This window comes from Trematomus bernacchii, unplaced genomic scaffold (genome assembly GCF_902827165.1).
Source record: "Trematomus bernacchii unplaced genomic scaffold, fTreBer1.1, whole genome shotgun sequence".
Lineage (NCBI taxonomy): Eukaryota > Metazoa > Chordata > Actinopteri > Perciformes > Nototheniidae > Trematomus > Trematomus bernacchii.
In genome coordinates, this window is record NW_022987739.1 from 20,171,052 (window position 1) to 20,186,903 (window position 15,852).

Consider the following 15,852-nt stretch of genomic DNA (forward strand, 5'->3'; position numbering starts at 1 on the left):
ACACTCAAATGTCTGTATGTTGAATATGAAACCATTCACTACTTTGCATCTCTCCTAAAACGTCTTTCTTTCTATTGTTATCATTATTTTATTTATTTGTTGGAAGTAGATAAGTAGCCAAATGTTAATAGCATTTCTGTTTTGTGTTTTGTACATTTCAATAAATTCTATAGGATAAAGTTTGGCAATTACATAGAGGATGTTATCCAGATTAAATACATGACGTATGCTTGACGAATATACCCGATTTCCAAAGTTGTCAGAATATCATTGCTATTTTTACAAGCGCTCAGTGGGAATGGACCAGGGATTTGTTCTGAACTAAAATGTGACCCGCTCTATCGAAATCAGTCGGATGTCGCAACGGCTCATTTCAAAATAAACGTGGATTTGCGGAAAAAATATTTTTTCGGGGTTCGGGTGTTTTGTTTGATTTTAAATAAACAAAGTCTTGGCTTTCAGAATATGAAACTTTTATTTCCAAAATCACACGATAAATACATTTGTGAAGCTTGTAAAGGGAAGATGACAGGCACGTCTCAATCGCAATCTGCTGTTCCGTAGCGCAGCCCCCCCTCCCTCCGGCTGAAATTATGAATGTAAGGCATAAGTAATCATAGATAACACGGCAGGGTCCGTTACAGTTTGTTTTCATCTGATTTCAATTAAACAAAGTCTTGGCTTTCAGAATATTAAACTTGTTTCGGCAAATTTAGATGATAAATACAACTATGAAGCTTGTAACGGCATATTTACAAGCGGAGAACGGAGTAATTTAACGTCACAGCAAGCATAACAACAGCCGGTGTTTCTCGTGAGTGTTTTCCCCGGGAAACAAACACAATACACACAAACGCAAAAATACACAAACACACACACACACATACACTCACACACTCGCGAGCTTCCCCCAGACCAGTAATCCAAACGGAAATATTTTCCCTCCGGACTATTTTGATCATTTGCTCCGCTAATAATCAATCAGATCGATGGATTCCAGAGAAGAGGAAACTTTGAAGGCCTTTTTCTCAAAATGATGACTCGGTGACAGTCATTATATAATGTGACATATTTTGCTTAATATTTGGAGTACAACAAAAATCTTGATATCATTAGAAAGCTAGGAATCTCCTCTTTCCAACAGTGTATACAACTCAAAATGTGTCTTCGGGTCAATGCGACTGATTTCGATAGAGCAGGTCACAAATGTTCTTTTAACATGAAAGAGGACATGATCCACATTCCGTGACGTCATTGTCAAGTAATGTGTCCAACGAAGCATACGTATCAATACCAGAGGTCCTACATGTGCAAGTCATGAGCAAGTCTCAAGTCTTGACCTACAAGTATCAAGCAAGTCCCAAGTCACTGTGGTGAGAGTCAAGCAAGTCAAGTCAAGTCATTGCTCAGGTCAAGTCAAGTCAAGTCATACAAAATTCTGATGAATAAGCCCAGTTTCCGCATTTAAATCAGTTAAAAGACAGTGGTTATGAAAATGGATTTAACCCACACTATGATCTTCATTACATCCACAGTTAATCATTTGAAATCTAATTTAGACCGACGACAATCATATTAGATTCATATTAACCCTAGAACTGCAGACAATATAGCTAGGACTCAGTCCTAAAAAGGCAGAATTCCAGGTAAGAAAATCATATATGGCATTTGCCATTACACATATTTAATTTAAATGTCTGTTAACACTAGAACCGCCAACAGCGTCAGCACCTACATAGATATCATTTTCAAATCATTGAATTTGTTCCTCTTCATAATTTCCTTATAAACTAAGTAGGACGATTTAAAACTCAGTTAATTGGGTTAATTTAGAAATTGCTTCAGTTTATCATCATAACAGATCAAAAAGTTCAGATTCATTTTACAATAAATCAAGGAATGATGCACTTCTACAAACAAAAACAACATAATTAAAACATTTAAACAAACTACTAAAAGTAGATGAACTACATTATTCAACAGTTTACAGTAACTTCTGATAATAACACAGGGGAAATAAACGAGGCATCTCTTTTCCTCTCTCTCTCTCCCTCTCCTGACAGCCCGTCAGTATGAGGGTTAGTACAAATGAATCCCTTGGCGGTTCTAGTGTTAATTTACCGTTTTGTCTTCTCTTTGTAATGCTTAATCGATTTGAAACCAAGTCTAATGTAGCTTAAACTTAACGTTAGCTTTCTAGCTAACACAACACATTCACGCACCTTTCTCTGTGGGTTTTTTTGTAGTGACGAATGAAGTTGGATGTTTTGGTGGTCGTGTCACTGATCTTTATGCTGCAGACCCTGCATACCGCTGTTCTCTTCTTATTAGCGGCATCGACAACATAATCCTTGAATCCAAACTTCACTATTTGTGGAGTAACGCTAGCCGCTGCCATGTTAACTGACACTCCTGCCGTCTAGTGGGTTGCCAGGTTTGCGCGCACGGTGCTATAATCACCCAATCACGTTTTTCAAAAAAACTAAACGTAATATCTCACTACAAAAACAAATGCAAATATTTAATTTTAAACAGTCAAGTCCTTTCAAGTCATCTGTCTCAAGCTTAAGTCAAGTCTCAAGTCATGAATACCTAGTCAAAGTCAAGTCAAGTCTTTTATCAATGTTAGTCAAGCAAGTCTCAAGTCAAAAAATATGCGACTCGAGTCTGACTCGAGTCAAGTCATGTGACTCGAGTCCCCACCTCTGATCAATACTGTCAATCTACAGTATTGGAATCAAGCTTGTGCAAACACTTTTGGCAAAAATAGCTGTAGAACTGCTGGGTTTCTTCTGTCAGCATCCAGAAATGAGGACATTGAGGGTAATCTGAAAAACTGCATTGCACCAAGTTAGGTAACATCAAAGAAGATGTTCATACACGCACACACACGCAACTTCCACAATGTACATTTTTACTTCCTCTATTTACCAACCCAAACAGGCATCTGGGGGTCTAGCGGATGTTGATTGCACTTTTACATTCATAAGGCGTACTTTTATGTCCAGTGTGTGTGTGTGTGTGTGTGTGTGTGTGTGTGTGTGTGTGTGTGTGTGTGTGTGTGTGTGTGTGTGTGTGTGTGTGTGTGTGTGTGTGTGTGTGTGTGTGTGTGTGTGTGTGTGTGTGTGTGTGTGTGTGTGTGTATCTGAGCACTGTTGCTGTTTTTAGCCTTTTTCCTCCAGGAGCAGGCCTTGCTGCATGGCTGAATAGAACATGCACTGCTTCCTCCTGACTACATGGATTTGTCAGGGTTTTTTATAAATAGCTCAGTGGCAGCACGTGTCAGCACCCCACTGCAAGATACAGATTTGACAAGAGAGATGAGGAAAGAGGGCATAACAGGCGCAGGGAGAGGTCGGTTGTCATGTTATTCGCAGTTTGGCCCACTTCAAAGCACATTCTGACACAATTACAATTTATGTAACTATATATATATTTATAATTTATGTAACTATATATATTTTTGAATGCTGGTTTCCAGTTCAAATATTAGAGTACGAAAGCTGCTGTCTATTTCCATGTGTTTGTGCAACATTTGGGATCCCACATGTGTTGACATTGAATTTCAAGCACTATTTGCAGTCTGAATCTAATTATCTAATAACATTGTCCACACAATGGCACAGATTGAACAACAATAAGATTAAAAAGAATAATTCAGTGACTCGGTGTTCGTGTTTGTTATTTTGAAATCAATGGGAAAGATGTTTTCGCATTTCTTGTAATTTTTCTTCTGCAAAAGTTTGATTAACAATGGAAACCAGTTGTAAAAAACGTGTCATCATCTCGAAAAGAATGTGTGACATGATTAAAAGCAGCAGGAGCACTACTAAATGGATGTTGCGCTGAGTTGATTTTGTTTATTAAAGTGTTCCAACAACTAACATTAGCTGACTAAAGACAAGAATACCATGATATTTGCTGAAAACAAATCAGATTTCCCTGATGACGTATTTTATTAATTTTAGTGATGATCTTTTTTTCATCACCAGCCAATTCTTCCCATTGCACTCATCGGTTATTAAGGTCCTTGTCAATTTCTTTAGCAAATCCTTGCAGAGGAAGAATGCATTACATTTTCTTTTTTTATGACGTCTTTTGTGGTGTATAATCATCAGCAATGTGTCTAGTAAGAGTTAGGTGTTGGCATTACTGTCATCATTGTGGGAGGAAGCCATCCTAACAATACTCTTTTACAAGCTTCAACAAGTATATAAAAGAGTCTGACGTAATAATTGCCCCTTGCTGGTGAACTTAACATTTATAGACTATACATAGACTGCTGCACTTGAAATATCCCTGCTCATTATTTTTTCAATCCACTCTGAAAATAACCCTTTATTAACAATTGAAGTGCACCTTGAGAATATGACTAACATAGATGACACGCAAACTACCCTTCCAGTCCAGTGCATTTTTATATATAGCATCTGATACATAACAAGGCTTTATCTGGGGCAGACAGCTTCATAGCCACAGTGCATTCAAAACAAGCTGCACATTTTTTTTTTTATTTAGAAGATGGTTATGAATTAGCATTTAAAAGATTAACGCCACTAAAAACCCAATTAACCTCACTTGATCGTGGCAGTTTTAATTGATGTGTTTTTTTGAACTTTTGTTAATTATGCAAAAACAAATTAACCCTCTGCTACTTTGCTACAGTCCAAACTCCAATTTTAAGCAGGCAATATCAGAAACGTGATTAATTTGTCGCAACACAACACAAATGCATGTGCCATCTTTCATTCAAATACACACAGATCCCTGTATTTCTATCATTGTGAGGACACCCACTGACATGGCATTTCCTAGCCTTAACCATAACAACTAAAATGCCTAACACCAACCTGAAAACGTATTAAAACCTTAAATCAAAGTCTATACCCCTTAAATAGGCCTTGGAAGTGGGGATGGGCAACATTTTCTAATTTCCCCAAAATGGCCTCACTGTGGTTAAAAATATGCTCTGGTCCTCAACATTTTGCAAAACAAGACAATACACACATTTGTAAATATGATAACACTTTATATTAAGGTACACAAATTAACCATCAGTTGTTAATTAACATGCATATTAGCAGTATATTGGCTCTTTGTTAGTCATTATAAAACACTTATTAATGCCTTATTCTACATGACCATATTCTGCAAGTAAGCCATTAGTTGAGAGTATTTCGTCAATAACCCTCTAATTAGTGCTTATTTATTGCAAGTAAGGAAGTTGTTGTACATGAGTTTTGGTCTTAATATGCTCTGCTCAATATGGGCCTAATAAGACAGTAGTACCACAAGAATAGTAATTCTCCCATAATAACACTTAACAAATATGATCTATTCTTATGTAACAAGACATGAAACTTTAAGTGTTAATTGTGTCTAAATAACTCAAAATTAGGTATTTATTCTAAGAATATGTTTTGGGGTATTGACAGTTCAGCTACCAATAGCAAGGTGATATTGACCTGTATGTTTCATATTTGCACATTTATATTTTTGTGAAATTTGTAATGAAGGTTAGACAGGAAACCGGGTACAGGAAGTAGGAGAAAGTGAACTGAATAGCTTGGCAGTAGACCATGGATATATAATAAGGGTCAAGTCCGTCAGAAAGCAATGACTGTAAGTGTAAGCCTTACACTTACACTGTAAGGATTAGTAACATGTATTGTGTTTATGGGATGACATTTGGAGATGTTTAAACACAATGAGAAAATGCGTTAGTATTCGCGCTAGCATTTGCGTTAGCATTCGCGCTAGCGTTAGCATACACGGTAGCGTTAGCATACGTGCTAGTGTTAGCCATAGTAGCCTGTATACATGCTTATTGCACAGCTAGTGTTAGAAATTAAAATCAATGTTTTATGGCATAATTTAGTCTAAAACATACCGTCAGTTTAAAAGCAGTCTTATGAAGAACTCATTGATTTCAGTATTATGTTCATACCTTAAAGGGTATGAAAGGAGGGATTGTTAAAAACCAAGCTAATTGCTGCTATTTTGAAAAGTGATATTGAATGTTAAAACTAGAAGTTTAAGCACAAAGGAAAACTTATGTTGAAGACCAACCGAAGTATTTTTTGTATTTTTGATGACTGTTATTTGAACCATTCCATTTTGATAGTATGTTTTTTATATGAGTTATGTACTATGCAAAGTTCAGATGAAGAACTCATTGATTTCAGTATTGTGTTCACACCTTAAAAGGTGTGAAAGGAGGGATTGTTAGAAATTAAAATCAATGTTGATGTGGCGTAATTTGAATGAAATACACTATTTCATTTAAATCTGTTTTATTCTGAAAACCGAAGATTCACATGTGACTTCCGGTTTTTCCGCTGGTGAATTTCGTCATTTCCGGTTAGCATTAGCTTGTGGCGAAATGCTACGTTTTCAAACCGTGAATTGAAGGTGAAATAACGTGATGTTGTACACTAAACACCCTGAGTTTAACACTCATTTATTGACGCTGGAATGAGGTTTATTAGGGAATGTTTAGATGACCACAGACATCAGAGTGATGTAATTTAGCAGCAGAAACCGACAGGATTTGCATTGGACACGCCCCCGTCGACGCCGGCCAATAGGAGAAGACTACAGGTCTTACCCGGGAGACCCAAGAAGGATCTCGCTCTCTCTCCTTGCCCGCAGCTGACCCGGACGGACGGGGCCAAAACAGCTGGGAGGAGCAAACCACCAACGAGCACAGTTCTTTTGTAAACCACCGCATCTTTTGTGTAATTAAATGCTGTTAACTTGTATAAGCTTGCCTTGACTCTTTTCAGTCTCTCCTGCTCTCGGGGTTCAAGAATAACTAACACTAGCATTAGCTATATTTACTTTGTTTACACTTGGCGGTCCTATTTGTTAATCTGTGTATGTTACACTTGCATGTATGAGATCATTAAACTTGTAACTTCTTTTTTTTATAGTTTCACTCTGTTTGAATGTCAGTGGACTGCAAATAAGTCAATAAAGGAGCATGGCTGCCCATTCCCTGGCTCTCAAAAGAGTGGCTGGCTGTTTAATCTATGTTCACACTGAGACAGTACAACACATAGAGAGAACAGTACACCTATTGTGTAAGAACATACAAGAAGGTCACACAGTATGATCACAAATACATAAACTCTGTTATAAATCAGTTTTTATTAAAAAAGTACAGGCTGCATATGTGTTCTCAGCCTTCGAGAAACTTGACATGTTTTGGTACATGTATGTGTCTGAACTTCTCTTTAGTGGTTCATTAATAAAACAGATATTTCAACGTGTGCCTACTTTGTTCATGTACTGTTGAGGTTAATTTCAGTAGTTGTGTGCTATAATGTATTTACAAAGTGTGAAGAGGAGGCAACTTTAGAATAGGAAACCTGTTCAGGTCAATTATGGCGCGTTTCCACTACAGCGCGGAGCACGGTTTAAGAGGGCTGTGACGTCAGCGGCCCGTTTTTGGTTGCGTTTCCACTTGGCCTAGTACCGGCCGGCGGGTCCTAATTCACAGTTTTTCTGGCCTCATAAAATCGTGGGTCTAGGGCCAGAGACAACGAGGCTGAGTTGGGCTGAGTATGCTAAACTAGAGAGAGAATCGCTGGCAAGGGGGCTACAACTACAACAAGATGGACATATTTGACCGTGATTTAATTGTAATACACGTTTCAAAATGATGCCGAAGTAACAACATACTGATACCGGTTAGTAAAAACCATGAATTAATGCTTTGACAAGTCTGCAGACAGACGGCAGGCGAAAAACCTTTTAAAATGCGTGTTTTCTAAATGGAGATTGGCTAAGCTAACGCAGTATATGCTCCGACCGTCCACACTCACAACAACGGCCTATACAGACATAAATAAAGCAGCGACTGTATTCGCCATGACACAGGCAGTCTGTGGTTTGTACTTGTTTAACTTTTGTCTAGTTTCTGAACATATATGAGGAGCTGTGAGCTCTGAGTGCTAACAGCTAACGGCTGTGTTGTTTTTCTGGGGTTCTCATTGAAGATGACGTCACGGCTCCGCCTACACTGCGTTACTATAGATACTACCCCAGTTCCTAAACTGTAATGGAAATGCGCCATAAAGTGAGCCAGTCCTAACGAGGCCTAGCCATACCGAGCGAGGCCGAGCGAGGCCGTTTAGTGGAAATGCGCCATTAGAGTCAAACTACTAGCTTATTGGTTTTGAACAAGACTTCACTTTAAAATAGTGAACATGTTCTTAGATAGAAATACCTAATTAGAGTCAAACTACTAGCTTATTGGTTATGAACAAGACTTCACTTTAAAATAGGGAACATGTTCTTAGATAGAAATACCTAATTAGAGTCAAACTACTAGCTTATTGGTTATGAACAAGACTTCACTTTAAAATAGGGAACATGTTCTTAGATAGAAATACCTAATTTTGAGTTATTTAGACACAATTAACATTTATACTTTCATGTATTGTTACATAAGAATAGATCATATGTGTTAAGTGTTATTATGGGAGAATTACTATTCTTGTTGTACTACTGCCTTATTAGGCCCATATTGAGCAGAGCATATTAAGACCAAAACTCATGTACAACAACTTCCTTACTTGCAATAAATAAGCCATAATTAGAGGGTTATTGAGGAAAAACTCTCAACTAATGGCTTATTACTTGTAGAATATGGTCATGTAGAATAAGGCATTAATAAGTGTTTTATAATGACTAATAAAGAGCCAATATACTGCTAATATGCATGTTAATTAACAACTAGTTGATCGTTAATTTGTGTACCTTAATATAAAGTGTTACCGTAAATATTAATATATGATAACTCAAAACAACCTGTTAGAGGTTTGGAGAACATAAATGCTTTTTTTTTTAGAAGCCTTGCCATTCATGTGGTGGAGTCCATTAACTCAAGCAAATAGCTTTCAGGTTTGAGCAATTTAAGCTCCCAAAATAAGCTCCAAGCATCAACACAATCCACCAATCGCCTCTGCTACTGCACTGAGTGTCATTGTCATTGTCCATTAGATTGCTCCCAAGACTCTTGAATAACATACTGGTGATTGTACAGTACACCATAATTCTTGCACTTTTTGAAATATCCTTTATTCTCATACTCATAATCGACTTCAATACAACTTGATGAATTTTATATTCATTGAAATAATTTTGAGGCCAATCTTGAACGTTGATATACAGATCAATTCAGGTTCTACTGATACTGTATCTTATGACTGCCTGTGTTTTTAATGCCTGTTTTTCTTTTTTGTTGAATGTATAATTTTTTTTGTATTACTATGTTTGTTTTTCTTATTGTGCTGAAGGTCTCTCAAAAACGATTTTGAGCTAATTGAGATGCTTGAATAAAAGTTATATATATAAAAGCCAAGCATCATCTAAATGTAGCATTGCTAGAAATATGCAACATTTTCAGGTTTGTGGTTCTCTTATTAAGTAGAACACTTGCAAATAATTGTGTGTTTTCTCTTTTAGGATCAGCACCATGAAGACGAGACTAGGCTGCCTGTCACACAAGTCTGACTCCTACAGTGATTTCTCCGAGTTCCTCCCTCCTGCCAACGAGACTACCGCCAGGTGCCTGAAGTGAGTCTGCCAAACATTTTTAAATGAAAACTCAAGCTTCTGTAGTGTTGGAAACACTTTGTAGACACCAGACTTGGCTTTCAAATTGTTGTTTTTTTGCCTTCTTCTTAAGTCCTAATTCAAATTTGAGTATTCCTATTGTCAGTGGCGAGCCGTGACTTTTATACCTAGGCCCTCTGACCCCCCCCTTCCCTCGAAAAAAAAAAAGAAGAGTTATTACGTCACAGCGTATACTTCAGCGGAATATCAAAACAACGGCCCGGGGTGCAAAACGCATCAATGACAGCGACCCTCTACCACACAAAACAACACCATTTATATAAACACCTATGACAGGGCACCCACAACCAAAACAATTAAAAATGAATTAAGTTGGCACGGCGGCCCACATTGAAAATTACTTAGGCCTACCTTTGATGATCAAATCACTTAAACACAAAGTCCATCCTCCTGTCCTTTTGGATGAAGTACTTGATGGCGGGTCATGCAGCTGATCCTTTGCCTCTCCAGTTTATCATTGTAACTCAATCTTGAAAATGACTCGGTTAATAATTTCGCAACGATGTCATCACTATCACTGACATGAGCCATCATGAACGAACTTATGCTAATCATAAATCTATCGATCATAAATCTATCGATTAGATTTATGATTCGAAAATTATAAAAGTAGGGTAGACATGTGGATATTATCCGGCTGAACAAAACGTGCATTTATCTAACAGGTTCGTTTTCCACAGACCTTATTTCGGCTATTTTCCAAAATCCTATGGAGAAATCCCATTGCTTTCTGTCGAGGGAACCCATGCGCATGCATCAACTTCACAGCGGGCGGAACTTTTCATAAAGTCCGCGAAAATAAAGCCCACCCATTTAGAGGGAAGATATGATTGGTCAATTTTACTGTCATTTGTCATTACTCTCTCGTTGAGTTACTCTTGCTGGCCCTCTGTGAATTTACAGCAGGACCACCAATCAGCTCCTGTCTTCACAGTAACTCGCCGAGAGGGCTAAAAGGAGCTTCTTTCATTTAACCCTTCACATTCCAACAGAAACTGAACAGGCAGATTCAAAGGATTTATTTCTTTGGAAAAGTTATTTTAAATACAATTAAATCAAGTTATTTTTGGTAAAACTAATGAAAGATATAACTAAACATTTTTTTTTTTAATGTTTTCAAATAATATTTTTTGGAATATCTTAGGCCCTCAGAGAGGGCCTAGAGGGCCCTGACGGCTCGCCACTGCCTATTGTATTTTTTTACGTTATCTTTATTCAAAATCAGTAATTTCAGACTTGACTGTTAAAATGGCCATCAAAATCAAAAGGTAAAAGAAAATCACTTATCTCCGTGTGATTAAATTGCTTTAGGCTTAAGTTGCCGTGCTATGACCAATATGATAAATTAAGCACCAAATTAGGTCAGACATGAGTAAGAAATACCTCGTTGGCAAATATTTCAACATTTACAAATGGATAATAACTTTAAACTACATGCTGTTTAAAAAATGTGTTTCCTTTAGTTTCTTTTGCGTTCATATCCAAAGTCAACCCGGGATGCTTAAACATAAAACCACATCATAAACCTTATGTGTTATGTATGTTGGTATTTAGCTTCAAATTTTGTTTCAGAAATAGCCTCATGTCTCCATCTACTAATATGTATGGGGTAAAATAATTTTGATGTGTTTAATCTTCTAGAGAAGGTTTTCTCCTATCATGTTAACATTTCATAAAATAGTGTTAACATGTGCACTACTGTCAGCTATTGTTTTATCTTCTATCTCCTCTACATCCGCCATCATTCTTCAAATGGAACCACATTTTACAATGACTTGACTGCCTTGAGCGGAAGAACTGCTGTGAGCAGGAAATTAATCATACATCAAACTCGGCTGCCTTTTAATAATACATACAGTACCATCATGTGTTAAAAATGCATTAACAAACAGTGGGTGGTCGGCATCTTTCTCAGGCAGTTCCCTTTGTCTTTCCTTCCACCAGAGTTTCAACGGATGAGGTTGTTCGATGGTCAGAATCGTTTGATCATCTCCTCTCGCACAAATGTAAGTGGATTGTTCTATTTTTCACCACTGCACAAGTCACATAATCCCGGCAATAAAACAATTGTAGCCACCTAAATGTAGCAGTAACATTACCCTCTGCTGTTTCTTTAATAGTTTCAAATGTTTCACTCAATTTTCCCTTGCCAAGCCCATTTTATTTCATGGTCTCATTGTGCAGCGAGGACCCCTACCGAGTAATGAAACACACACCCTTGTCTTTTACTTTTTCAATGGACCAAATACACACTGGCACAGACTCACTCACACACATCCATATGCACAAACGAATGAAATCTACTTTTTTCTATAAATATGCTTGTGTTTTACTAAACCCCAAAAGTGTAAGTAGAAGAAAATCATTCCTTCAGAGGTAAGACACACTACATATAAGAATACAGATACACTATTTCACAGATAGGTGTACTGTGAAACTAAGTACTGACTACTTAAAAACATAACAAGTATTGGTCTTTTGGGTGTTGGCATAATTACAATGCCCCCTAGGGATAGTGACAAGCTTCTTTTGAAAACAGACTACTGTAGGTAGCAATGCAAACTGTAAGAACAATTTATTTTAAATGCCTTGTAGGATGTCCCAGAGCCCAATCGTAAGCCTGAAACCTAAATATGTTTTATTTACATTAATATTAAACAGAGAGAAGCAGCAAATATTCACATTACAGGAGCTGGAACCAGAAGATGTTTGTTGTGTTTGCTTGACGAATGGCCTTTAACGATAAATCCTTTATCAAAATCCATTTTCTTTTGATTGTTTGATCAAAAATATTTGTCATTTTTCTGCTCATCAAGTTGGGATTTTCTTTTGTCTACTCTTCCAGTTGAGATTGTTCATGTATCAGCCACAGATGCAGAAGATGCAACTGTGAAGTCCTTGCTTCCCAGTGTAGTTGTCTCCATCCACATTTTTTCTTTGCCTTTTAATGCAAATTCCTATAGTGATTGATGCTCTTAAGTAAGCATGATGTCACATGAAATAATGGGATATTTGCATCCCTACTGTATTCACTTTTAACTGACAAAACTACAACTATGCGTATTTCCTGCACAACGTCTCTTTGTTTTTCTGAAGCCAAACATACTAGTTTTTTTCCGCCACCAGAGTTAAGTTATAATGCTTTGGCCTGAGCATGCAAAACATTGATGCACCACCAGTGGCGGTTCTAGAACATTTTACATGGGATGGCAAAGGGGGGGCAAGAGGTCATGCCAGGGTGGCATGGGAGGGCGGACCGTACATTGTATTTTATAATGCATATATAACCTTTTTATTGTTAAATCATGCCCTAAAACAAGTGTTCTTAATGCATAAGAGAAACAAGGTGTTCAGACAAACAAACTAAAATATAGTATAAAACAGCAGAAAATACTCATGATACCCTAGAATTCTGTTTACTGTAAGTACAATAAAAGTACTTAGTTATAATTAAGTACACAAATGACATCACCCATCTCTTAAGAGAGCTAAAGGTGACCTGTGCAGCAACACATTTCAATAAATATTTGTCAATACTAAGAGCTGCTAGATTGTGCTGCTGTGATGGAATATGTATGCAAGAAGATTAAAAACATACCATGTGGTCCAGCTGGAGTTTCATCTGCCTCCTGATCCCTGCCTCTGTCCCTCTTTCTGACACTTCATCTTTATTCCTCACATACATTTCTTCTTCTTCTTCACTAATGTCTTCATCTCCTCCTGGCTTTCTCCTGCTCTGACCCTCCTGGTCTCTTCAGTGTACTGTCTTTTCCTTTTCCTCTTTCTACTCATCCTGATCACCTTTCAGATATGTCTTTTTATTTTTGTTGAATCACTCCAGCTACTCTGGCCTGCAAGAGTCTACTTGTGAAAAGCACTGGTACAAATGCTTACAACTTTACACGTTAGGGCCATGTAGCTAATAAGTAGCATAGCCAATAATAAATATAAAATCAGAAAGTATTTATCAAGCGCACAGGCAGCTGCGTTTAGATCCAGTTTGACGGTAAAGGATGTATCCTGGTTTAATTGATCTGGCCTCATTGCTGTGATGTGTAATATACGTGGATTTAATAGTACCGCATAGTTTAGCAAATAAAGTGATCGATCTCCCAGCTAGCGCTGTCTGCGTAGTATTTTGTAACGTAACGGCCCAAACAGCGACCGTCTGTTAAACGTTATCGATTCAAACGGCAGCGGTTTATTAATATTTTGTTTCAAACTCTCGTCCTTATTAAAAACAAAACCAGTCGAAGGGGAAATGCTCCCAGGGGAAGCTGATCCACCCTCAGGTGCTGGGACAGCTCCCTCCCTCTCTGCAGCGGTGTGAGCCGCAGTCTGTGAACGCCGCTCCACAGTTTAATGCAGGGCCGTAGCTACGTTTTTAACGGGCCTAAGATGATATTTAAAATTATTCACTTTTAATTAATGTACTGCTTGTTTAGTTGATTGAGAAGCTTGTGGACATAGTGTAGGTTTGTTTCTACAAGTACAGTTTTAGGGACACAAAAGTTAGGGGGGCAGCTGGGGGGGCAATGTTCTACAGTGGGGGGGCAGCTGCCCCCCCTTTTCCCCCCGTAGATCCGCCCCTGTGCACCACTATTGCCTGTCATCGAAGTGATAATAGTGATTATATGTAACACTGTGTAAGGGATTAGAGATATACACTGAGAAGAACTGTGTGCACTCGCATGAACATTATTCATTTTGTTCAGATCGAGGTTGTGACATAACATAACTAATGGATCCTTTACGTCACCTACGAAAATAAATGTTGTTTGTAACCAAGCCAAGAACACAGCCCTCCCCAGGCGAAGACACTGTGATTCACTTTCCTGTTTCAATTACCAAGCATTTTACAGCTGACTAAAACATGTACAGTACATGCACCAACCTACATTAGAAGGAATGGTAAAGCAAAGATTAACACAGTACTGAATGTTCCCTTGTTTGGATATTGCATTAAGCTAGGTTCTTATTAAATGTATAAGGATGGGTTGTGTATTACAACTAGACCAGACTGCAGTCTAGTGTCATTCTTCAGTGTGTAAAGCTGATTATGTGTTTGCTGGTGGCCAGACTCGTGCACGCTGTCAGCTGTAATGTGTCTAGTGAGAACAAGAACACTCTGTGAGGGCTTTGCTTTTTAAGCTTATGTCATAGAGATGCAGTTTGTACTGTAGCCAAGCCTGTTGTGCAGAGTGAAAAATAACAAAAATCTAAGCATTTAAAAAATGCTGCATAGCCGGAGTGATTTAAGCTATGCAACAATGTAGGTTTTAAATAAAAACATGGTGGGTCCCAGTGTGATTACATCTGAGTCTCCAGTGATTGACTCAGTCCCAGCTGCTGTGCATTGTGGGTAATACTCCCAGCTGGGTCCTTACACTTCATTTAGTTCCCTTGCTGCACTGACTCAGATTTTCTAAGGTAGATTACATTCTTGTGAACTGCTCCGGATTTTTGCCTTAATCAGTCTTCACTACGGTGGCCCTGAAGTGCAAGTCAAAACAGCATTTCAGGAAACACCACAGCATTTCACAAAACACCACAGCATTTCACAAAACACCACAGCATTTCACAAAACGCCACAGCATTTCACAAAACGCCACAGCATTTCACAAAACACTACAGCATTTCAGGAAACACCACAGCATTTCACAAAACGCCACAGCATTTCACAAAACGCCACAGCATTTCACAAAACGCCACAGCATTTCACAAAATGCTACAGCATTTCACAAAACGCCACAGCATTTCACAAAAACGCCACAGCATTTCACAAAACACCACAGCATTTCAACTTATACGGAAAGGGTATTCCTTTAGGGAGAACACTTCTTGTTTGTGATTGGACAGAGCCAGCCAGAGAAGCACTGCTGTGATTGGTTGTTTTTGCTGCCAGTCAAGAAATGACGCTTCGTGATTGGTCAGCACCCGACAGCGCAACATGTCCCGAAACATCAGCCGTTAGCTGTTAGCACACAGAGCTCACAGCTCCTCATATCTGTTCAGAAACTGGACAAAAGTTAAACATGAACAAACCACAGACTGTCTATGTCATGGTGAATACAGTCGCTACTTTATTTATTTAAGTCTGTATGCCGTTGTTGTGAGTTTGGACGGAGCAGCTACAGCAGGTTTGTTTATCCTGATCGATTTTATCTCCATTCAGAAAACACGCATTTTAAAAGGTTTTTCGCCTGCCGT

At 38.2% G+C, this 15,852-nt stretch overlaps 1 protein-coding gene across 1 annotated transcript in view; it reads left to right on the top strand.

Moving 5' to 3' along the window:
- The window catches only part of LOC117495256 (regulator of G-protein signaling 8-like), a 39,162-nt gene that overhangs the window by 16,104 nt on the left and 7,206 nt on the right, over nt 1–15,852 (top strand). Inside the window, exons 2-3 of the mRNA XM_034146406.1 lie at nt 9,472–9,582; nt 11,587–11,648. Of these exons, the coding sequence (XP_034002297.1) occupies nt 9,482–9,582; nt 11,587–11,648 (163 nt within the window). The 5' untranslated portion in view covers nt 9,472–9,481. The remainder of the gene's footprint in view (nt 1–9,471; nt 9,583–11,586; nt 11,649–15,852) is intronic.